The sequence below is a fragment of the Oncorhynchus gorbuscha genome, linkage group LG19, assembly GCF_021184085.1.
Source record: "Oncorhynchus gorbuscha isolate QuinsamMale2020 ecotype Even-year linkage group LG19, OgorEven_v1.0, whole genome shotgun sequence".
In the NCBI taxonomy this organism is placed as follows: Eukaryota; Metazoa; Chordata; class Actinopteri; order Salmoniformes; family Salmonidae; genus Oncorhynchus; species Oncorhynchus gorbuscha.
Window position 1 is genome coordinate 29748570 of NC_060191.1, and position 24102 is coordinate 29772671.

A 24102-nucleotide genomic window follows, 5' to 3' on the forward strand; every position below is an offset into this window, starting at 1 on the left:
ATTACTCATATCACATGTATATACTGTGTTTTATACCATCTATTGCACCTTGCCTATGCCGCTCGGCCATCGCTCATCCGTATACTTATATGTACATATTCTCATTCACCCCTTTAGATTTGTGTGTATTAAGTAGTTGTTGGGGAAATTGTTAGAGAACTTGTTAGATAATACTGCACTGTCAGAACTAGAAGCACCAGCATTTCGCATTAACATCTGCTAACCATGTGTATGTGACCAATAAAATTAGATTTTGATTTGATTGGACAGATACCATGTTATTGTTACAGTATATCAAAGTAAACTGGCAGCTTCCCTGCCACGACCTCATTATGTTCTAATGAAATGTAATGTAGTCCAGTGTCACCTCTTCCTCAACCCTCTCGCCCCCTCTCTCACTCATCTTCCCTCTTTCTCACCGTAGAAGCATCTGTCGCTGGAGGTGTGCATGCTGCAGTTCTTCTATGCCTACGTTCAGAGGTGAGACCAACTGCCCTCCTCCATCTGTCTGTCAAGTGTGTTGAGCATAGGTAGCAAATATATGAGATGTTGGCAATGAAAATCCATGTGAATCCTAAAACAATCAATTAGTTTGAGTTTCACCTCTTTTGTAGTTTAGTTCATGCGATGTCATGTTTAGTTTGACATTTTTGTATGTCAAGTGTGTTGAGCGTTTAGAATACAATTTATTTAATTTCAGATAAAGCCACTGAATTTCATTACTTCGACAGTCCAATTCATTGAGTTCTGTACTATTATTGTTACTAAACTGATTATAAAGGTATCGGACTTAAATTAGTACTTGACCCATCATTAGAACATTGTTTGTGACTGTATCTTGCCTGTCGGTCTATGTAGGATCCCTGTGTCCGGTCTGGTGGACAGTTGGCCGTCTCTGCTGGCCCTACTGAAGGACTCTGTACAGCTGGGGCTGCCTGCTCCTGGACAGTTCCTCATACTGGGGTTAGACCATACACACACACACCAGCTCCCGGGGTGGTGCAGCGGTCTAAGGCACTGCATCTCAGTGCAAGAGGCGTCACTACTGTCCTTGGTTCGAATCCAGGCTGTATCACATCCGGCCGTGATTGGGAGTCCCATAGGGCGCCACACAATTGGCCCAGTGACGCCCGGGTTTGGCTGGGGTAGGCAGTCATTGTAAATAAGAATTTGTTCTTATCTGACTTGACTAGTTAAATAAAATAAATATAAATTATACCAGGCACTACCTCTAGTGATCAAGCTACCGAAGACCAGTCAATTTCAATAAGGGGATGAAGACACAAGGATACATTTAAGCAATAAGGCCTGAGGAGGTGTGGTATATGGCCAATATACCACGGCTAAAGGGTGTTCTTACGCGCAACGCAACGCCTGGACACACCCCTTAGTCGTGGTATATTGGCCATATACCACAAATGCCCAGGTGCCTTATTACTATTATAATCTGCTTACTAAAGTAATTAGAGCACCTGATATACCACAGCTGTCAGCCAATCAGCATTCAGGGCATTCAGGGCTCGAATGATCTAATTGGAGGAGGGGGAGAATCTTGCAAGCTATCGTTGACACTGCTGGATACGTGGATATCCACGTGACGTTGTGAGCCTGTTGTTTGGAAGCTACAACCACAAAGGGGAAGAGCTCTGCGATTCCTTACTATATAACTGCGCTTTACAACACTCTCTGATACTCTGCCCTCTCTCACTTCCAACATCACTCCCGTCCCCTTATCTACGCTGTACATATGCAGCCACCAGACTAACCTATCCATCTGTCTCTTCCCCAGAGTTCTGAATGAGTTCATCCTCAAGAACCCGAACCTGGAGAGCAAGAAGGACCAGCGGGAGCTGCAAGTAAGCCTCAGTCCCATGCAAAAGGATTCACTATTTATTATTTTGTCTTAAAGATGACATTCACAAATATCTCCTAGAAAATATAAGATAATATTCATTGAGGTAAGCCCCATCGAGGACCACTTCGGAATTAAGTGTTTTGAATAATACTTGTATGTGCTATCTTCTGGGAATACAATGTACATATTGCTGAACATGTTTTTACCCAAATCAATTCAAGAGTTCTGTTCCATTATTTACTCCAGCATACCAATTGGATTGAAGCAATGTATTGGGCATGCGTTTTACGTTAAGTGGTATGGCAGTATTGTAATGAAGCCAGTATGTCACTGTCTGTGTCCGTGTGTGTGTGTGCAGGATGTGACCCACAAGGTGGTGGAGGCCATCGGAACCATAGCAGGCTCCTCTCTGGAGCAGACCACGTGGCTGAGGAGGAACCTGGAGGTCAAGGCGTCGCCACAGATCGTGGTGGACGGGACCAGCCTGGAGCAAGACGTAGAGGGTAGGAGCGATGAGAGGACCCTGGCTGTCTGTGCTAGTTGTGTACAATATGTCAGCTTCATGTTCATTGGGGCACCAAATTCTTATTGGACAAGTCCAGCGAAGTCCCTCCCTGTTTGTCTGTTTTCTTCCGTTTGGCCCCTAATGAACACACCCTTAATCAGGAATGTTCCGATTTCATTGGTGTTTCTTGTGTGACAATGTATGGCTGTGTTTCAATATCCACACTATCATACCACTTACAATGACCCGATATATTGGGAATGCGTTAAAAATAGTAGGTTATGTTAGTGTGGACATTTGATTGTGCTCACGTACAGCGTGCATCTGCATGTGTGTCTGTGCTGCGTATGATGTGCCACTAATCGCTTGTGTGTGTTTCAGATCTAATGCTCACAGTGATGGAGGCGTCCAGCTTCACTCCATCTGTGTACAGCGTTCACGCCCTCACACTGCTAGCGGAGGTAAAACACCAAGCGCTCTGCTCTGTCTGGCCGCCTTGTCTGTCGGGGTGTGTCCGTCCATCCGTGCGTCCTCTCCACTCACGGCTACCAACAGCCTTGCTTCTGCTATTAGGACCCACCCACAGTCGACTCTCACTCAGCTGATTTACGATCAGCTCTCCCTCCCCAGGCCCAACCTCAATCACTATTAGCAAAGCAATAAATCCTTCTCTGGACACAGTCGCTGTTGAATCCAAATATAAACCGGAGCCACTGACTGTGCCTCTCTTGCTTTAGTGTTATAAACAGCTCTCCCTCTCTTCCCGTTGTTTAAGCTCATGTCAGTCTCATGTTTACTTGTTTACCTGTTTACTCATTGCGGTGCGTGAGTGTTTATTGGTCGCTTTATGTCTGCTGTAGCGCACGGATGTATCTTTAAAGCAATATCGCAATGTGCTAGGTTTTATAGTCATTTTTAGGGTAGCACGCTGTTGCCATGTATCCTATCTGAACAGTGCCGAGTATTGAGAGTAGCGGTTGTGTGTTGTCAGGTGCTGGCCCATCTCCTAGACATGGTGTTCTACAGTGACGAGAAAGAGAGGGTGATCCCTCTACTGGTGAACATTATGCACTATGTCGTGCCCTACCTCCGCAACCACAGGTAGGGATGGACCAGCCAATACACTACACTCCTCCGCTAGAGCCTTGAGCACTCCCGGCTCCTCAGTTACTAAATAACATGCCCATGAGATCTGCCTAGGAAACACTCCCACGCTGTATGACTAGGGCCCAAGTATTTCCTGGTTTGGTCATGTCTGGGTCCTATCTCTAATGTGCACTGTGTCTCTGTGCCCTCTTCCTTGGCAGTGCCCACAACGCCCCCAGCTACCGGGCGTGTATCCAGCTGCTGAGCAGCCTGAGTGGGTACCAGTACACCCGGCGGGCCTGGAAGAAAGAAGCCTTCGACCTCTTCATGGACCACACCTTTTTCCAGATGGATTCCTCCTGTGTCAGCCAGTGAGTTGACAATTGTTGAGTGTGTGTGGGGGAGGGGACAGGGGTTTGTGTATTCTTGTTATATGTGCTTCATATAATAGGATTCTATCTGACATCCTCTCCTGCATTTTCCAGTTGGAGAGCCATCATTGATCATCTTATGACCCACGACAAGACCACGTTTAGAGATCTTATGAGTAAGTATAATTAGTAGCCTGATTCTTCTAAATGAGCATTTCTGTGTGTAGTTGTATGTGAGGTTTACAGGTAAATATATGGGTCGACTTTATATTATAACTGTTACAGTATAGTAGTTAAGGCGTGTGTGTGTCTGCAGCTCGTGTGGCGGTGGCTCAGAGCAGCTCTCTGAATCTGTTCTCTAACCGAGACGCAGAGCTGGAGCAGAGAGCCATGCTGCTCAAACGCCTGGCCTTCACTATCTACAGCAGCGAGGTGGACCAGTACCAGAAATACCTACCTGACATACAGGGTAAACACACACATGCAGACAGGCACGCACGCAAACACCCCCCCTCCCCGCTTACAAACACACACTACTAAGACACAAACACACACATCCTTCTGTTTTCAAATATTTACACACACAGCGGATGGTGTATTGACTTACATGAGTGCGTGTTTCCCCCATCAGAGCGGCTGGTGGAGAGTCTGCGTCTGCCCCAGGTGCCCATCCTCCATGCCCAGGTGTTCCTGTTCTTCAGAGTTCTACTGCTGCGTATGTCTCCTCAACACCTCACCTCACTGTGGCCCACCATGATCACTGAACTGGTGAGAGAGAGCTAGAGCACGCTACAGAACACACACCGCACTTAGTCACACACAGACACAAGCGCCATCTGCCGATGGGCAGCCTGATGAAGGCCTACGCCAAGCCTCAAACACCTCTGCGTTTGTTTGTCCCGCTGTTTATAAATATTTTGATAGAATTTCCAAGAGATAATGTCGGCTTTTTAAGTGAAGTAATGGGTGTCTTGATTGGATAAATAAGCCCAACTGTTGTTCTTGCAATACTTTTTTGATTACTGAGTTGTGGCGATCATCCCCTTTGTCTCAAACTACTGTACTATAGATCGTCGACCAAGGTAATAGATCGTTATATATAATCCTAACAGTGTGTGGCTTTTTTCCTATTTACTTACCTATGTATTCCCTCCCTCTCAGGTTCAGGTCTTTTTACTCATGGAGCAGGAGCTTACTGCAGATGAGGACATGTCAAGGTAACTGTCAATCCACCAAATGGGAGTGGACATTGATTAATACATGACAGTGAGAGAATGTGTGTTTTTCCTGCCATAGAAATTATGTGCCCCGATGATGATGATGATGATGGATTGGATTTATTGAGTTTCAGGTGCTCAACGCGCTTTAGATTGTATGGTGGGGAAACTTCCACTACCAATATGTATCCTCAACCTGTAGGGCTGGTTTCCTGGACACAGATTAAGAGTAGACCTGAATTTAAACGCATGTTCAATGGAGATTCTCAGTTTGACAGAAAGTGCATTTGAATCCAGGGCTAGGTTTAATCTGTGTCCAGGAAACTGGTCCGTTCCGTCTGAGTCTATGCCGTGTGTATGCGTTGGTCATGTTTCCATCTGGGTTTGACCTGTAGGACATCGGGTCCATCGGTAGCTGGCTTGGAGACCACCTACTCTGGAGGGAACGGTTTCTCCACCTCCTACAACAGCCAGCGCTGGCTCAACCTCTACCTGTCTGCCTGCAAACTGCTGGACCTGGCCCTGGCACTGCCCTCTGAGAGCCTGCCCCAGTTCCAGATGTGTGTACTAACCCACTACTCCTGCCTGGGTTCATACACTCTCATGCAGTACATTCATCTGAAGACTGTAATGCACACTGCACTCTCTCCTTTAGATTTGTTTTTGGAAGGTTATAAAAGGTTTAAGCACAGATTGTGTTTCAGAACACATGAAAGTATGTCGCATCACTATTACCCAGTGAGGTCCTCAAGCCTTTTCACACGTTTTGTACTGAACTAAATCATTCAGTGATGGCTCCTATATTTTCCTGTCACTTTGTCCTTTCTGTCATACATTGTGTGTTTTTTTGTTCAGAAGTGTGAAAAGGATTGTGTGTGTGTAAAGTTTGGGCATTGCTTGTGTTCTTTCTTAGGTACCGCTGGGCCTTTATCCCCGAGGCATCTGATGACTCGGGCCTGGAGGTGAGACGCCAGGGGACCCACCAGAGAGAGTTCAAACCCTACGTTGTCCGACTAGCCAAGCTGCTGAGGAAACGAGCCAAGGTAACTGCTCTGGTCTACCTTCAAAGCAACATAATGCAAGGCTAGACATAGACCCACATTAGCAAAAGTGACCAATCGCAATGACCTTGGTAACTTTAGCTATTACTGATATTTGGGACAACTTAGTGTACCCCTAAGGTCAGTAGTTTAGCAGCCTGAAAATCTTTTCCGAAGGCCATCAGTGGGTGAACATCAGCTGCAGTCCCCGCGGTGTGTTCCAGGGGACACCTGCTGGTGGTCAAGAGTGAGGCAGTCTTTCACGATTCAACATGTAGAATCTTGGATGAGCGTCAGGGATAACTTCACACCCTTGAGCCAATCGGAGCACTAGGGCGCTTTCCCCACATGACAACAAAAATTAAACTTGAGAAATGTAAATGTCAGCTGCTAATTTGAAAAAGAGAAAAATTCTGGCAGACAATCAAGTCAGATAATGGCACACCAACAAAGCACATAAAGTTGAAGTCGGAAGTTTACATATACTTAGGTTGTAGTCATTAAAACTAGTTTTTCAACCACCACAAATTTCTTGTAAACAAACTATAGTATTGGCAAGTCGGTTTGGACGTCTACTTTGTGCATGACACAAGTAATTTTTCCAACAATTGTTTACAGACAGATTATTTCACTTATAATTCACTGTATCACAATTCCACTGGGTCAGAAGTTGACGCACTAAATTGTCTGTGCCTTTCCAGAAAATCTCGTCATGGCTTTACAAGCCTCTGATAGGTTAAATGAGTCTTCCAAATGGACAATGACCCCAAGCATACTTCCAAAGTTGTGGCAAAATGGCTTAAGGACAACAAAGTCAAGGTATTGGAGTGGCCATCACAATGCCCTGACCTCAATCTTATAGAAAATTTGTGGGCAGAACTGAAAATGTGTGCGTGAGCAAGGAGGCCTACAAACCTGACTCAGTTACACCATCTCTGTCAGGAAGAATGGGCCAAAATTCACCCAACTTATTGTGGGAAGCTTGTGGAAGGCTACCCGAAACTTTTGAGACCAGTTAAACAATTTCAAGGCAATGCTACCAAATATTAATTGAGTGTATGTAAACTTCTGACCCACTGGGAATGTGATGAAAAGAAATCAAAGCTGAAATAAATCATTCTCTCTCTTATTCTGACATTTCACATTCTTAAAATAAAGTGGTGATCCTAACTGACCTAAGACCGGAATCTTTTACCAGGATGAAATGTCAGGAATTGTGAAAAACTGAGCTAACATGTATTTGGCTGAGGTGTATGTAAACTTCCGACTTCAACTGTATATATAATGCCGAGATCGTGGTGATCCTAACTGTCCTAAGATAGTTTTTAACAATTCCTAGTAAAAATTCCCTGAGTTTTAAATGTATTTGGCTAAGGTGTATGTAAACTTCCGACTTCAACTGTCCTCTCACTGTCAACTCGGTTTATTTTCAGCAAACTTAACGTGTAAATATTTGTATGAACATAAGATTTAACAACTGAGACATAAACTGAACAAGTTCCACAGACATGTGACTAACAACAATTGAATTATGTGTCCCTGAAGAAAGGGGGGGACAAAATCCAAAGTAACAGTCGGTATCTGGTGTGGCCACCAGCTGCATTAAGTACTGCAGTGCATCACCTCCTCATGGACTGCACCAGATTTGCCAGTTATTGCTATGAGATGTTACCCCACTCTTCCACTAAGGCACCTGCAAGTTCTCTGACATTTCTGGGGGGAATGGCCCTAGCCCTCACCCTCCGATCCAGCAGTTCCCAGACGTGCTCAATGGGATTGAGATCCGGGCTCTTCGCTGGACATGGCAGAACACTAACATTCCTGTTTTGCAGGACATCATGCACAGAACAAGCAGTATGGCTGATGGCATTGTCATGCTGGAGGGTCATGTCAGGATGAGCCTGCAGGAAGGGTACCACATGAGGGAGGAGGATGTCTTCCCTGTAACGCACAGCGTTGAGATTGAGCTTGTCATTGCAGGCGGTCTGATGATGTTGTGACACACCGACCCAGACCATGACGGACCCTCCACGTCCAAATTGATCCCGCTCCAGAGTACAGGCCTTGGTGTAACGCTCATTCCTTCGGCGATAAACTCGAATCCGACCATCACCCCCGGTGAGACAAAACCGCGGCTCGTCAGTGAAGTGCACTTTTTGTCAGTCCTGTCTGGTCGAGTGACGGTGGGTTTGTGCTCATAGGCGACGTTGTTGCCAGTGATGTCTGGTGAGGACCTGCCTTACAACAGGCCTACAAGCCTTCAGTCCAGCCTCTCTCAGCCTACTGCGGACAGACTGAGCACTGATGGAGGGATTGTTCGTTCCTGGAGTAACTTGGGCAGTTGTTGTTGCCGTCTTGTACCTGTTGCGCAGGTGTGATGTTCAGATGTACCGATCCTCTGCAGGTGTTGTTACACGTGGTTTGCCACTGTGAGGACGATCAGCTGTCCGTCCTGTCTCCCTGTAGCGCTGATAAAATGAATCCCTTACTTTTGATGATCTTCATATGGTGGCACTCAGAAGACATTAATTTACTCAATAAATGTTCCTTTTGTTCGATAGACTCTTTATATCCAAAAACTTCAGTTTTGTTTGTGTGTTTTCTTCAGTAATCCACATGCTCAAACTCAGACAAAAAATCCAAATTGTATCTGTGAAGTTCATAGAAACATGTCAAACGATGTTTATATTCAATAATCTGGTTGTTTTTAGCCTAAATTATCTATAATATTTCAACCTGACAATAAGATGGTCAATATAAAAGGTAAACAAGAAAGGCACTCTCTCCAGATTGCGCATGAAAAAGCTCTGTGAAACGGTAGGGTCCACTCATTCAGACTGGTCTTACGCTCTCATTTATCAGAATACAAGCCTGAAACAATTTCTGACTGTTGACATCTAGTGGAAGGCATAGGAACTGAAATTTGAGTTCTAAGTCAATGGATACAGTAATGGCATTGAATAGAAAACTACAAAACCAACAAAAAAAAAAAACTTCCTGAATGGATTTTTCTCAGGTTTTCACCTGCCAAATCAGTTCTGTTATACTCACACTATTTTAACAGTTTTGGAAACTTTAGAGTGGTTTCTATCCAAATCTACCAGGCCGTTTAATTTGGGCATGCTTTTCATCCAAAATTCCCAATGTTGCCCCCTACCCTAGAGAAGTTAAACCTTTTATAATGAAGATCTGTGAAGTTATTTGGATTTTTACGAATTATCTTTGAAAGACAGGGTCCTGAAAAAAGGATGTTTCTTTTTTTGTTGAGTTTAATATGTGTAGTCATAGCTATATAAAGTCACATCTCTTTGATCATTCTGCTGTCATCTGTTTCCATCCATTCTTTCGCATAGAAGAACCCAGAGGAGGACTCTTCCCTGCGTACTCTGTCCTGGGAACCGGGCCACCTCACCCTGACGCTCTACGTGATCCGCAGTATGGAGCAGCTCCTCCCTTTCTTCAACCTGCTCAGCCAGGTGTTCAACAGTAAGGCCAGCAGCCGCAATGCTGCCCCCAGCCACTCTGGGCCCTCCTTCCCCAACAAGGAGGGCAAGCTGGAGAGCCAAAAAGTGTTCTGGAGTCGGGCACGGCAGAACATTGAGGAGATGGTGGAGAAAGACTTTCTAGAGGGCCTTATCAAGACGTGAACACAGAGGGAATTGTATTTTCCGAATGGAAATAAATTAATAAAAAGCACTAGTGAATAAAACTCATCTTGTATATAAGGGAACATATTAGGGACATAAACCATGGGAACTAAAAATAAATCAAGTTTGTACATTTTATTTATTCTATTTATAATGACTGTATTTTACTTTCCAAAGGCTTTTAATTAATTGTATATACAGGGCAGCTGTAAAGACTGACTTACAGTTTGTGCAAGCCCTTTCTGGGACAATGTGAAGATGCTGTGCAATTCTATATTGTTGTGACTTACTGAATTAAAGACTTATCATGAGATCTTACATGCCATGTGTGTCTTGGTCTCACCCTCACCATGGACAGACAAGTTATTTGAAATGGTTTGAGCATCATAAAGAGTGGAAAGCACTTAAAGGTCCAGTGCAGTTGTTTTTATCTAATAATATAATAATATATGCCATTTAGCAGACGCTTTTATCCAAAGGGACTTACAGTCATGTGTGCATACATTCTAGGGTGGTCCCGGGATCGAACCCACTTTGCTCTACCAACTGAGCTACAGAAGGACCACACATGTTCTTACTGTGATAGTTTTCAATTAAAATTGTCAAAAAATATGAATAGCTTCTTGGCAAAGAGCAATTTCTCAAGCAAGAATTTCGATAGGACTGTCGAAGTGGAGAGGGGAAAACTGAAAGCTAGCTGTTATTTGCGGAGAGGTTTGGAACTCTTTCTTATTGGTCTATTCACCAGTCAGGCCAAAAGTCTATCCCACCAAACAGGCTGATATTTCACACTGTCTTTTCAAACTGCTCTCACAACAAAACTGTGTGGAAATATAAAACAGAGGAAAATCACTTTTTACTGCACTGGACCTTTAACAAGTTCTCTCTCTTATTGTACATAAATAGTCTGTGTGCCATTTGTATGCATAATTTAATGTATAGGGTTGGGGATGACTAATAGAATGAATAACTAGAATGTTGACACACATTTTGACCAGCTACATCCACCACTTTGAAATATGATATTAGATTTGAAAAAGACAAACCACAATGAAATTAGTATATTAAGACGAATACATTCCTCTACAAGGTTTTGCAGCAGGAGGACTTTTTGGAAGTCTTCCTCAAGCATGAAAACATCCTCACAAAGAGGGAGCGCTTGCGTGGTGTCTCCTGTGGTTGAGAGGTAGAATTTCTGGCAATATGTACGGTGCAAGGCAAGAGAGGGCAGACATGAACATAAATTGTGTCTATCAAACATTTCCCTCCCAACTTTTATGTTTACTGTAATGACTGTCCATGTTGAGGCATTGGAAGTACAGAAAGTGGCCAAAAGTTTTGAGAATGACGCAAATATTAATTTTCACAAAGTCTGCTGCCTCAGTTTGTATGATGGCAATTTGCATATACTCCAGAATGTTATGAAGAGTGATCAGAGGGATTGCAATTAATTGCAAAGTCCCTCTTTGCCATGCAAATGAACTGAATCAACAAAAACATTTCCACTGCATTTCAGCCCTGCCACAAAAGGACCAGCTGACATCATGTCAGTGACTCTCTCGTTAACACAGGTTTGAGTGTTGACAAGAACAAGGCTAGAGATCACTCTGTCATGCTGATTGAGTTCAAATAACAGACTGGAAGCTTCAAAAGGAGGGTGGTGCTTGGAATCATTGTTCTTCCTCTGTCATCCATGTTTACCTGCAAGGAAACACGTGCCGTCATCATTGCTTTGCACAAAAAGGGCTTCACAGGCAAGGATATTGCTGCCAGTGAGATTGCACCTAAATCAACCATTTATCGGATCATCAAGAACTTCAAGGAGAGTGGTTCAATTGTTGTGAAGAAGGCTTCAGGGCGCCCAAGCAAGTCCAAGCACCAGGACCGTCTCCTAAAGTTGATTCACCTGCGGGATCGGGGCACCACCAGTACAGAGCTTGCTCAGGAATGGCAGCAGGCAGATGTGAGTGCATCTGCATGCACAGTGAGGCGAAGACCTTTGGAGGATGGCCTGGTGTTAAGAAGGGCAGCAAAGAAGCTACTTCTCTCCAGGAAAAACATCAGGGACAGACTGATATTCTGCAAAAGGTACAGGGATTGGACTGCTGAGGACTGGAGTAAAATAATTTTCTCTGATGAATCCTCTTTCCGATTGTTTGGGGCATCCGGAAAAAAGCTTGTCCGGAGAAGACATGGTGAGCGCTACCATCAGTCCTGTGTCATGCCAACAGTAAAGCATCCTGAGACCATTCATGTGTGGAGTTGCTTCTCAGCCAAGGGAGTGGGCCCACTCACAATTCTGCCTAAGAACACAGCCATGAATGAAGAATGGTACCAACACATCCTCCGAGAGCATCTTCTCCCAACCATCCAGGAACAGTTTGGTGACGAACAATGTCTTTTCCAGCATGACCGAGCACCTTGCCATAAGGCAAAAGTGATAACTAATTGGCTCGGGGAACAAAACATTGATATTTTGGGTCCATGGCCAGGAAACTCCCCAGACCTTAATCCCATTGAGAATTTGTGGTCAATCCTCAAGAAGCGGGTGGACAAACAAAACCCCAAAAATTCTGACAAACTCCAAGCATTGATTATGCAAGAATGGGCTGCCATCAGTCAGGATGTGGCCCAGAAGTTAATTGACAGCATGCCAGGGCAGATTGCAGAGGTCTTTAAAAAGAATGGTCAGCACTGCAAATATTGACTCTTTGCATCAACTTCATGTAATTGTCAAAAATAGCCTTTGACACTTATGAAATGCTTGTAATTAGACTTCAGTATTCCATAGTAACATCTGACAAAATTATCTAAAGACACTGAAGCAGCAAACTTAGTGAAAATTAATATTTGTGTCATTCTCAAAATCTTTGGCCACGATGGTACATTAAAGGACCAAAACATTATTGATTGGCAGATTAAAATGTAAAGATAGTTTCATTTTATGTACACAGTTAAACATAACCATATACTAAAGGGGTCTTATTGTATGGACTTACAAATTCAGTAGTCATCCTCGTGGACAATCTTTACCTGGTCCCATGCTGCCTCTGAGGCCTGGCTGTTATTTATATACTGTATATACAGTGACTTCGGAAAGTATTCAGATCCCTTCACTGACATTTCCACATTTTCTTAGGTTACAGCCTAAATCATTTTTTTAACCTAATAAATTACCACACAATACTCCATAATGACAAAGCAAAAACAGTTAAAAAATGTTTTTTTGTTAATTATCTTTAATAAAACTGATATCACATTTACATAACTATTCAGACCCTTTACTCAGTACTTTGTTAAAGCACCTTTGGCAGCGATTACAGATTCGAGTCTTCTTGGGTGTGACGCTAAAAGCTTGGCACACCTGTATTCGGGGAGTTTCTCCCATTTTTCCTTCAAGTCCGGGCTCTGGCTGGGCCACTCAATGACATTGAGACTTGTCCTGAAGCCACTCCTGCGTTGTCTTGGCTGTGTGCTTTGGGTCATTGTCCTGTTGCAAGCTGAACCTTCGTCCCAGTCTGAGGTCCTGAGTGCTCTGAAGCAGGTTTTCATCAAGGATCTCTCTGTACTTTGCTCCATTCATCTTTGCTTCGATCCTGATTTGTCTCCCAGTTCCTGCCGCTGAAAAACATTCCCACAGCATGATGATGCCACCACCATGCTTCAATCAAGCAATCAAAATGATTTATAAAGCCTTTTTTTTACATCAGCCGATGTCACAAAGTGCTATACAGAAACCCAGCCTAAATCCCCAAAAGCAAGCAATGCAGATGTAGAAGCACGGTGGCTAGGAAAAACTCCCTAGAAAGGTTGTCGTGACGTTGGTACCATTAATGAGATGATTTTTTAAAATCAAATCAATTAACTATATTTACTTATTACGATGATTAAATGAATCATGTAACAATGAACTCATTAGCAATCTTGGGGCACCACGGAAAAAGTTGGTTTCATGAGTTACCGTTTCCCGAATTAACTCTAAAGATATAAATACACTACCGTTCAAAAGTTTGGGGTCACTTAGAAATGTCCTTGTTTTTGAAAGAAAATATCATTTGTTGTCCATTAAAATAACATCAAATTGATCAGAAATACAGTGAAGACATTGTTAATGTTGTAAATGACTATTGTAGCTGGAAACAGCTAATTCTTTATGGAATGTCTACATAGGCGTACAGAGGCCCATTATCAGCAACCATCACTCCTATGTTCCAATGGCACGCCGTGTTAGCTAATCCAAATTTATAATATTAAAAGGCTAATTGATCATTAGAAAACCCTTTTGCAATTATGTTAGCACAGCTGAAAAGTGTTGTTCTGATTAAAGAAGCTATAAAACGGGCCTTCTTTAGATGAGTTGAGTATCTGGAGCCTCGGCATTTGTGTGTTCGATTACAGGCTCAAAATGGCCAGAAACCAAGAACTTTCTTCTGAAACTCAACAGTTAATTCTTGTTCTGAGAAATGAATTGCCAAAGAACTGAAGATCTCGTACAACGCTGTGTACTACTCCCTTCACAGAACAGTGCAAACGGGCTCTAACCAGAATAGAAAGAGGATTGGGAGGCCCCGGTGCACAAATGAGCAAGAGGACAAGTACATTAGAGTGCTTTGTTTGAGAAACAGACGCCTCACAAGTCCTCAACTGGCAGCTTCATTAAATAGTACCCGCAAACACCAGTCTCAACTTCAACAGTGAAGAGGTGACTTCGGATGCTGGCCTTCCAGAAAGAGTTGCTCAGAAAAAGCAATATCTCAGACTGGCCAATAAAAATAAAAGGTTAAGATGGGCAAAATAACACAGACAGTGGACAGAGGAACTCTGCCTAGAAGGCCAGCATCCCGGAGTCGCCTCTTCACTGTTGACGTTGAGATTGATGTTTTGTGGGTGCTATTCAATCAAGTTGATGGCTTGTGAGGTGTCTGTGACCCCAAACCTTTGAACGATAGTGTATATCATTATACCAATCATCCATGAATTATCATTATTACCTCATCAGTCTCATTCTGAACGTTGTTGATTTCAAATCTGCACGAACCATGATGAATCAGCGATATACAAATTGGCTTAATTATTTATTCACTAACTAAATAATCACACAGAATTACATAAACACACACAGAATAGATTATACATTGATTACTAACATGATGCAAATGAAAAGTCCCTAGTGGACTAACCCGATATGACGGCTTGTTACACAATGAAAGGTGACGGGAAGAAAGAGCGGAAGAAGGAGAGACAAAGGAATTAAACTTTCAAACATGCAGTTGAATAATATGCTCATCGTAAATGTGGATATTTAGCACCATAAAAACCGCTCGATCTGATTTAGAAATGCAAAGTACATATTTACATTTGTATGTCTTTGTTGTCTCTTTCTGGTGAAATCAACCTGTCCATCTATGGAGAGTAGTTCATCAGAAGTCTCTGGTTGTCTACCAGAGGTCACCATGTCCTTAGTAGTTGTAGTAGGTTGGTTTCGGAGTGTCTGTTAGAACATATCTTTCAGAGGTGTACCATGCGGTGTTCAGTGGGCTTTATTCTTCACTCTGCTTGTTTAGAATAGATACCCTAGAGATACCTATAGTGGTGAGAGGAAATTGTTCTATGTCTCTCGTCTTCGGTCGAGTTTCCTAGGTGCATAACAGTGCATAAACAGCTGCAGACTGAATGTTCCTGTTCCTTCTTCTTCTTCTTCTTCTTCTGAGAGAGAGAGAGAGAGAGAGAGAGAGAGAGAGAGAGAGAGAGAGAGAGAGAGAGAGAGAGAGTTTCAGAGGGTTTTTACCATTTTCTGGTATTGTAGTTTCAAACCTTTTTTGCCATATCCAGCTCGCGCTGTACTTTGGCTGGTCTTTAGTTTTAAACCATTTCTCGGCCGTGTAGCCACCGCTTCACGCTGTCTGGTCTGGTAGAGATTTTCTTCTTCTCTGTTGAAAGTTTCAGAGTTTCTAACCATTTCGTAACTTTCAGCTCACGCTGTCGGTCACGCTGGTCTAATATGTTCATTCTTCAGCGAGTCCTTTTAAGCAGTCGCCTTGGAGGGCAGTTCCATCCCATTGGCAAAATGTCTGTGCTCACGTGGGCGGGGTCACTGACTTGGCAAAAGTCTTTTGATGTTACAGTATTATCTCATTTAGAAGGCAAAAATAACATTTCATTTTCTCACAAATTGTTTCATATTGAATCATATAAGTTCTACAACATTTAGATGTATATCTGATAACTGGGACGTATACATTTGTAGAGCTACCATTATGTGGTTATACAGTCCTTAATTGTATCACAAAACAACAACTTATTTTACGTGATTATTGTTTAGAGCCCCACGAACCATTTACCACTTTATTTACATTAGAAATATTGTTTCAATGTCTAACCTTTTGATGTTACAGTACTGCAAAATCCCTCTCTGTTGTAACAAAGGCATGTTTAACTTCCATTTATGCAGAGTGGGGGAGAGAAGATTCACCCAACTTATTGTGGGAAGCTTGTGGAAGGCTACCCGAAACTTTTGAGACAAGTTAAACAATTTCAAGGCAATGCTACCAAATATTAATTGAGTGTATGTAAACTTCTGACCCACTGGGAATGTGATGAAAGAAATAAAAGCTGAAATAAATCATTCTCTCTACTATTATTCTGACAATTCACATTCTTAAAATAAAGTGGTGCTCCTAACTGACCTAAGACCGGAATCTTTTACCAGGATGAAATGTCAGGAATTGTGAAAAACTGAGCTAACATGTATTTGGCTGAGGTGTATGTGTAAACTTCCGACTTCAACTGTATATATAATGCCGAGATCGTCTTGTCTCCACCCTAACAACGGTAGTCCTCCCAAAGGCCTGAAGGCAGGTGGTCTGCTTATTGTGGACAGATTTTCAGTCCAGAGTAAACCCTCTTTCAGAGTAAACCCTCTCTCTTCGTCTCTTCATCTTTGGTAGAAACCAATTGAGGACAGCGCCATGATGCTGAAATGGTTCGAGACCCATAGACTCGGCAGCACATGTGGATAGCGCAATGGTGCTGAAATGGTTCTAATATAAATAACTGAAGGTTTCTCTATCATCACCAATAGTTGCGCAAACATATAATTGTGAACAAACAATTATTGTCAAGGAATCCAGAGGGAAAGGCAGACTTCCAACAGGGATTACCTATGAAAGCATAATAAGCAGCGTAACACAATACAGTTGAGTCAGGGAGCTTTCCACATCCTTCTCCTGTACTGGCCAGATCCGCTTTTGATTACTCGTGCGCATCTGCCTATCAGTTGCATCGTTGACTACTGTAGTCCCCTTTAACCCTTTAAGAACTAGTCTCGCCATGGGGATGCTGCCCGCTGCTTATAGGGATGCTGCCACTTGCCTACTGGGTTCTTAAATGACGTGTCATCTGAATCAGACGAGGGGGAGGAGTGAGATAATAAATAAAGAAACAAACAAGGCAAGTCCACCGAAACGCCACCATCCACCTCCTCTGTTTCAAGCATCGTCGGCGGTGAACGGTGGGATCACTGGGGGGAAAGAACGCCACTGTTATTTAATGGCCCATAAATTGAGAGTTGGCTGAATAACGGGGGTCCTTGGCGAGGATTATAGTCATTCGCAGGAAGAGAGAAGGACGCCTTGTCCGTCGAGCATCATCCACAGCGAACCATCATTGTATAAGGAGGCAACCATCCAAACCGTTACAGTAAGGACTTTAGAATATAATAGCCTACAGGTAATTGAACGGATATTTCCATATTTAACATGTATTACTAATGTAGAAGTATACAAATCAAACATAGCAAAAAACAAATACCCGTTTATAGACAATTACAACGAGAAGGTATCATAGAAAATAAATCGATCTCATCTCTCCATTTGCCTTGTTGTATTGCATATTCAGGATAAATTACACCTCTGATAGCCTATAGACCAATCTTATTCATCAAATCAAGTTCATATAGCATGGGCCAGGCCCAAGTAAGATATAGGCTATCGGTAAATTGGACTCGAGAGGAAAGCACGACGCAATCTTATTTGCCATTATCCATGTCAAGCATCCTTCTCAACTTGTCGTTTAATTTCCGATCTCAGATAAGGGCCTAATGTCCTACAGCATTTCCCCATATCTAGGCTGAGAGTATTTTTTTCCAATATCCACCTCCCCAGTGGATTTTTAGGGGCAGCCTGGAATACGACGACTGGTTGTGCTTTGGGGGGGACCATTTTTGACGTTTGATTCGTGAGGTTGGACGCCACGGAGAGAAGATGTCGGGACAGACGCTGACGGACCGCATTGCCGCGGCGCAATACAGCTTGACGGGATCGGAGGTTGCTCGAGCTGTCTGCAAAGCCACCACTCATGAGCAGACAGCACCCAAGAAAAAACACCTGGAATGTAAGCATGGCCTCCCCTCCCATTTCTACACACACCTTACAAGTACTGGTTCCCTGCCTGTGTGTGTGTGTTTGTGTGTGTGTGTTCCTGTGGAAGTTCCCATGGTATACCTATCAGTGGAGGCTGCTAAGGGGAGGACAGCTCATAATGGAGCAAATGGAATGGCATCAAACTATGTGTTTCATGTATTTGATACTAGTCTACTCATTTTGCTCCAGCCATTACCACGAGTCTGTCCTCCTCAATTAAGGTGCCACCAACCTCTTGTGATAACTATACCCATATTATAATATTATTACATCAATAATAATGGTTCCCCATCTTTATTTGCTTGTGTGAAACACATTTTTTCATTATGTAGACCTAAAACAAGTCAAGTTTTGCTTTAGCCAGACTATCCAGGCCCCTTGCCAGGCATCACCGATCAATATTGATGCCTGCTGTGCAGTTAGACTAGAAGTAGTCAACTCCGAGCCAGGACATTGAACAGAACAGAGCCACCAGCTTCCTACCCCTGCTACCCTCTACATCCCTCCTTCCACCCTCATCTGAGAAATAAGTGATCTGATATGGTTGGAATGGTGGAAGATATGGGATAGAACCATGGCTTACACTTAGCAATTTTCGTTAGTTCAGGGATTACCTCAAATAAGAAAGGAAGGAAAGAAGGAAGGAAGGCTGTGTTTTTAAAGCATTGGATCATGGCCTCTATCTCAGTCTGAATAATGGATTCCTGCTTCAGTGCTGCTAAATGCATATTGCAAAAGGTCAAAGGTCCTGTTGTCACTACCAGTAACACAGGCCTGTATCTGGGGACCAGGCCAGTTTGAGGAGGTACAGGAGGCGGAGTGGCACAGTCTGTCAGCCCTTAACACCGATTTAGAAGCTGTGTCTAGTATCAAAGCCCCACTTTTTTTGATGGTGAGGAGAATAAGAGGTTTATTTTGCGGGTTTTTGCCTTACAGTAACATAGGAAACCTGATGTCTTGAATTTAGTTCTTAGTTTCAGAGTTGTATTTTATTACATGTCTGAAATCCCCAATATACACTGAGTATACCAAACATTAGGAACACCTTGTTGTACCCCCAACCTTTTGCCCTCAGAACAGCTTCAATTTGTCAGGGCGTGGACTCAACATGGTGTTGACTCCAATGTTTCCCACAGTTGTGTCAAGTTGGCTGGATGTCCTTTGGGTGGTGGACCATTCTTGATACACACAGGAAACTGTTGAGTGTGAAAAATCCATCAGCGTTGTAGTTCTTGACACAAACCGGTGAAACTGTTCAAAGACACTTAAATCTTTTGTCTTGCCTATTCATCCTCTCAATGGCACACATACACGATCCATGTCTCAATTGTCGCAAGGCTTCAAAATCAATCTATAACCGGTCTCATCCCCTTCATCGACTGATTGAATTGGATTCAACAAGTGACATCAATAAGGGATCATATAGCTTTCACCTGGATTCACCTGGTCAGTCTATGTCATGGAACGAGCAGGTATTCTTAATGCGTTGTATACTAAATGTATACCCCTGTATGTGATTATGTGTAAGCATTTTAAAGATCATTCACACCTACTGTACCTGAGAGAATCTTTGTCAGGGGTTCCCAGGCACCAGATCAATTTAATTCAAAGGCCTCTGATTTGCATCAGGCCGACATTATCAATGATGGCAGATGGCTTGTTTGCCTCGCTTTCTCCGTACAGAACCATTAGTTATCAGTCTGTGGCAATTAGGCCAAGAGAGTGTGCTTGCCTGGATGGTAGCCCAATACTGCGCCAGCTAGGTAACCTAAGGCTATAGTTTCTCATCAATATGAAAACCAAGAGTGACCTGGGCAATACATAACTCAAAACCCCACTAGGAAAAATCTATCCACCCAATCCATCCTCCTTGAGTCTGGGAGTAAAGCATATTTATGTTCTCCACTTAATCATGGGATTGGGCGATTGGAAAGTCCACCCCCGACCAATGATGTGTCAGCAATCTTTTGACATCTCGGAAAGTGCTGACTCAGTGTCCTCTGCTCTTCATAGCCAGTCGCTCTCGTTTAGTGCTTTGAGTGTATGTGATGTCGCCCACTGACTAGCTCTAAGGAACAATGTTCTCCAGTGAATACACAACAGGTTCACGCACGCACGCACACACACACACACACACACACATACACACACACACAAAATAGTACAAGTCTAATACAAATGCAATATAATCACGTGTATTCACTTTTTGGTGGGAGGGTAGGAGAGGGAAAGGGGGAGGTTTATATGAGTTGCGATCTGGGAGGGCTCTTAGGAAATGTAGTTTATTTTTTTATTTTGACATACTGTATTTGATTCTGTATTCTATACTTTTTATTTACTTTAAAATGGGATTGTACTCATTACTACATTTGCAACAAAGTATTTTCCAGATGTTTAATGGTTAAGCTAACTGTGCTTTCTTGTAATTTACAGGGCATAAGAGGAGAAAAAAAAGCATACTATTTGTTTTGATATTATGAATAGGAAAGGAGTAGATATTGCCATGCTCCAGGAAACTCATATAAGGAAGGATGATATAAGCACAATAGAAAACAACAACTGCCTTTTCTTCTGTTAATAATAAAACAAAAGTGGTAATTGTTGTTTTTCGCCGTAATCTCAAGTTTCAATGGTCAAGAATGGAGGATTGCCTATGTGAAAGAAATGTTTTCTGGCAAATATACAGTACCAGTCAAAAGTTTGAACACACCTACTCATTCAAGGGGTTTTCTCTATTTGTACTATTTTCTACATTGTAGAATAATAAGTGAAGACATCAAAACTATGAATTAACACATATGGAATCATATGGAATCATGTAGTAACCAAACAAATCAAAATCTATTTTATATTTGAGATTCTTCAAAGTAGCCACGCATTGCCTTGATGACAGCTTTGCACACTCTTGGCATTCTCTCAACTAGCTTCATGATGTAGTCACCTAGGATGTATTTTAATTCATAGGTGTGCCTTGTTAAAAGTTCATTTGTGGAATTTCTTTCCTTCTTAATGCGTTTGAGCCAATCAGTTTTGTTGTGACAAGGTAGGGGGGTATACAGAAGATAGCACTATTTGGTTAAAGGACAGCTTTAAAAAGCTAAGGGAAATTACAGTCCATCATTACTTTAAGACATGAAGGTCAGTCAATCCGGACAATTTCAATAACTTTTAATGTTTCTTCAAGTGCAGTCGCCAAAAACCATCAAGCAGTATGATGAAACTGGCTCTCATGAGGACTGCCACAAGAAAAGGAAGACCCAGAGTTACCTATCGCTGCAGAGGATATGTTCATTAGAGTTAACTGCACCTCAGATTGCAGCCCAAATAAATGCTTCACAGAGTTCAAGTAACAGACATATTTCAACATCAACTGTTCAGAGGAGACTGTGAATCAGGCCTTCATGGTCGAATTGCTGCAAAGAAAGCACTACTAAAGGACACCAATAAGAAGAAGTGACTTGCTTGGGCCAAGAAACACGAGCAATTGACATTTGACAGGTGGAAATCTGTCCTTTGGGCTGATGAGTCCAAATTTTAGATTTATGGTTCCAACTGCTGTGTCTTTGTGAGACACAGAGTAGGTGAACGGATGATGTCCACATGTATGGTTCCCACCATGAAGCATGGGGGAGGAGGTTTGATGGTGTGGGGGTGCTTTTCTGGTGATACTGTCAGTGATTTATTTAGCATTCAAGGCACACTTCACCAGCATGGCTACCACAGCATTCTGCAGCGATACACCATTACATCTGGTTATCATTTATTTTTCAATAGGACAATGACCCAACACACTTCCAGGCTGTGCATGGTTTATTTGACCAATAAGGAGAGTGATGGAGTGCTGCATCAGATGACCTGGCCTCCACAATGACCCAACCTCAACCCAATTGAGATGGTTTGGGATGAGTTGGACCGCAGAGTGAAGAAAAATCAGCCAACAAGTGCTCAGCATACGGGGGAACTCCAAGACTTTTGGAAAACATTCCTCATGAAGCTGGTTGAGAGAATGCCAAGAGTATGCAAAGCTGTCATCAAGGCAAAGGGTGGCTACTTTGAGGAATCTAAAATATATTTAGAATTGTTTAATACTTTTTTTTGGTTACTACATGATTCCATGTGTTATTTCATAGTTTTGATGTCTTCACTATTATTATTCAATGTAGAAAATAAAGAAACCCCCTTGAATGAGTAGTTGTGTCCAAACTTTTGACTGGTACTGTGTATATTTGTGTTTATGCATATGCCCCCAATACTTACGATTATTTGTTTTTTGTTTCTCTGCACATAATAGTTCCTGGAATATCTGATTTCCATGTGGTCTTAGGTGGTGACATGAATACAACCGTAAACCCGACAATGGATAAATCTAACAAATCTGGTACTGCACCAGTAGCCACTACAGCATAGCAAAATATAGTTTCTGATTATTCACTATTAGATATACAATATGTGCATAATCCACAACTGAAAGAATATACTTTTTACTCAGCTAGGCACAGATAATTTTCAAGGATGGATTGATTACATATTACTTTCATCACAGTCATTGCATCTTGTACAAAGGTGGAAATTGTGCATACTGTATGTCTATGTCTGATCATCACGCAAATGTATGCAAACGATAACCAATGCTCCAAATCATGCCACAAGTAATCTCACTCTCTTAAAAATAAATTATTTCTGTAGTCAATTCATGTCTGATTTACATGAATTTATCCTCCTCATCAAAGAGTCTGTGAATGACAATGGATTCCTGTGGGATCATTAGGGCTCATTAGAAACAATACAATAGCATTTGCTTCTGGTTTGAACAAGTCTCAACAAGTCTCACTTTATCCTCACTAACTCTTCAACAGCAGAACACTTTCTCCGCCGAGAAGGAGAGATGATTATTAATCATCATATCTGAGTTAAATTCCTTTAACCAGATCAAGAGCAGAATTTCTAATTCACAGAGTCAGACAAACTGACTATGTCGACGGTGATAGACCTAGCTTCCTCTTAGCTAGTAAATTACCTTATAATGATAGTCTTGCTAACATTGTTTCCATTCAGTCTGACGTGTGTTCTCTTGCATGATTCACCGTCAATCAATTTACATTGAAAATAAATGTGTTATGAAAAAAGTACACAGATCTGAAGTACAAAATACAGCAGGAAGCAAGAGACCCTTTTTCGAGGGCTTGAATCTACCGCAACTCTCCTTCGATGGCACACACTCTAAATGCACTGACAGTGTAATGCTCAATGAACTGCACGATGCATCGAAAGACATGAACTGAGGCAAATCCCCTGGATGGGATGGCATCCCCTGGATGGGATGACATCCCCTGGATGGGATGGCATCCCCTGGATGGGATGGCATCCCACCGGAATTCTATTTAAGCTTTTGGTCTGAACTTGGCTCGATATTATCAGAAATGGTACAAACATCTATTCAACTGGGCTTTTCACTAGTGATGTTAATACTGCAATTATCTCTCTGTTACATAAAAAAAGGTAAAGATACAACTCTCTATCCAAGTCATAGGCCTCTCTCCCCCATGAAATTGTACGCAAAGGTTCTAGCCAAACGTCTTGAAACCATTTGCCCAACCTAGTTAATCCTGATCTAACAGTTTTTTTCAAACATTGACTGGCGTCAGACGATCGGAGACGTCGCCTATGGATAATGCACATTGCTCCTAATATACCATCCCCCTGTGCGGTCATGCGAATTGATGCGGAGAAGGCCTTTGACCGTCTCTGGTAGACTGTGAAAAGAAAGATATTTGGCTAAATATTTATGACTATGTATCGTAACCCCTTTGCGATGTTCTTGATGAGCAATAAATGCTCCTCACAGTTCGCCATGAGGAGAAACTCGTCAAGGCTGTCCAGCGTCCAGTCTGCTATTTGCCCTATTACTGGAGCCTTTAGCTAAAATAAATATGTCAATCCCAAGATATAGGGCAAATATCA

The 24102-nt window shown here is 42.5% G+C and overlaps 2 protein-coding genes across 9 annotated transcripts in view; both read left to right on the forward strand.

Moving 5' to 3' along the window:
* Nucleotides 1–10034, forward strand: part of LOC124006277 (protein dopey-1-like) — a 39177-nt gene extending 29143 nt beyond the window's left edge. The window contains 14 exon segments of the mRNA XM_046316197.1: nt 425–480; nt 859–963; nt 1790–1856; nt 2214–2358; nt 2742–2821; nt 3352–3461; nt 3668–3817; nt 3932–3993; nt 4134–4286; nt 4449–4585; nt 4979–5034; nt 5430–5594; nt 5948–6077; nt 9428–10034. Of these exon segments, the coding sequence (XP_046172153.1) occupies nt 425–480; nt 859–963; nt 1790–1856; nt 2214–2358; nt 2742–2821; nt 3352–3461; nt 3668–3817; nt 3932–3993; nt 4134–4286; nt 4449–4585; nt 4979–5034; nt 5430–5594; nt 5948–6077; nt 9428–9721 (1710 nt within the window). The 3' untranslated portion in view covers nt 9722–10034.
* Nucleotides 10035–17070: 7036 nt separating this feature from the next.
* snap91a (synaptosome associated protein 91a) overlaps nt 17071–24102 on the forward strand; it is a 61478-nt gene continuing 54446 nt past the window's right edge. For 4 of the 8 annotated variants that reach the window (XR_006833577.1, XR_006833580.1, XR_006833579.1 and 1 more), the window contains exons 1-2: nt 17072–17419; nt 17884–18112. Coding sequence is in view for 1 of the 8 variants with exons in the window: in XM_046314214.1 (XP_046170170.1) it covers nt 17983–18112 (130 nt within the window). In the remaining 7 variants the exon portion in view is untranslated. Of the gene's footprint in view, nt 17450–17883; nt 18113–24102 lie in introns of all 8 variants that reach the window. The other 4 variants (XR_006833584.1, XR_006833582.1, XR_006833583.1 and 1 more) reach the window with 3 other exon arrangements.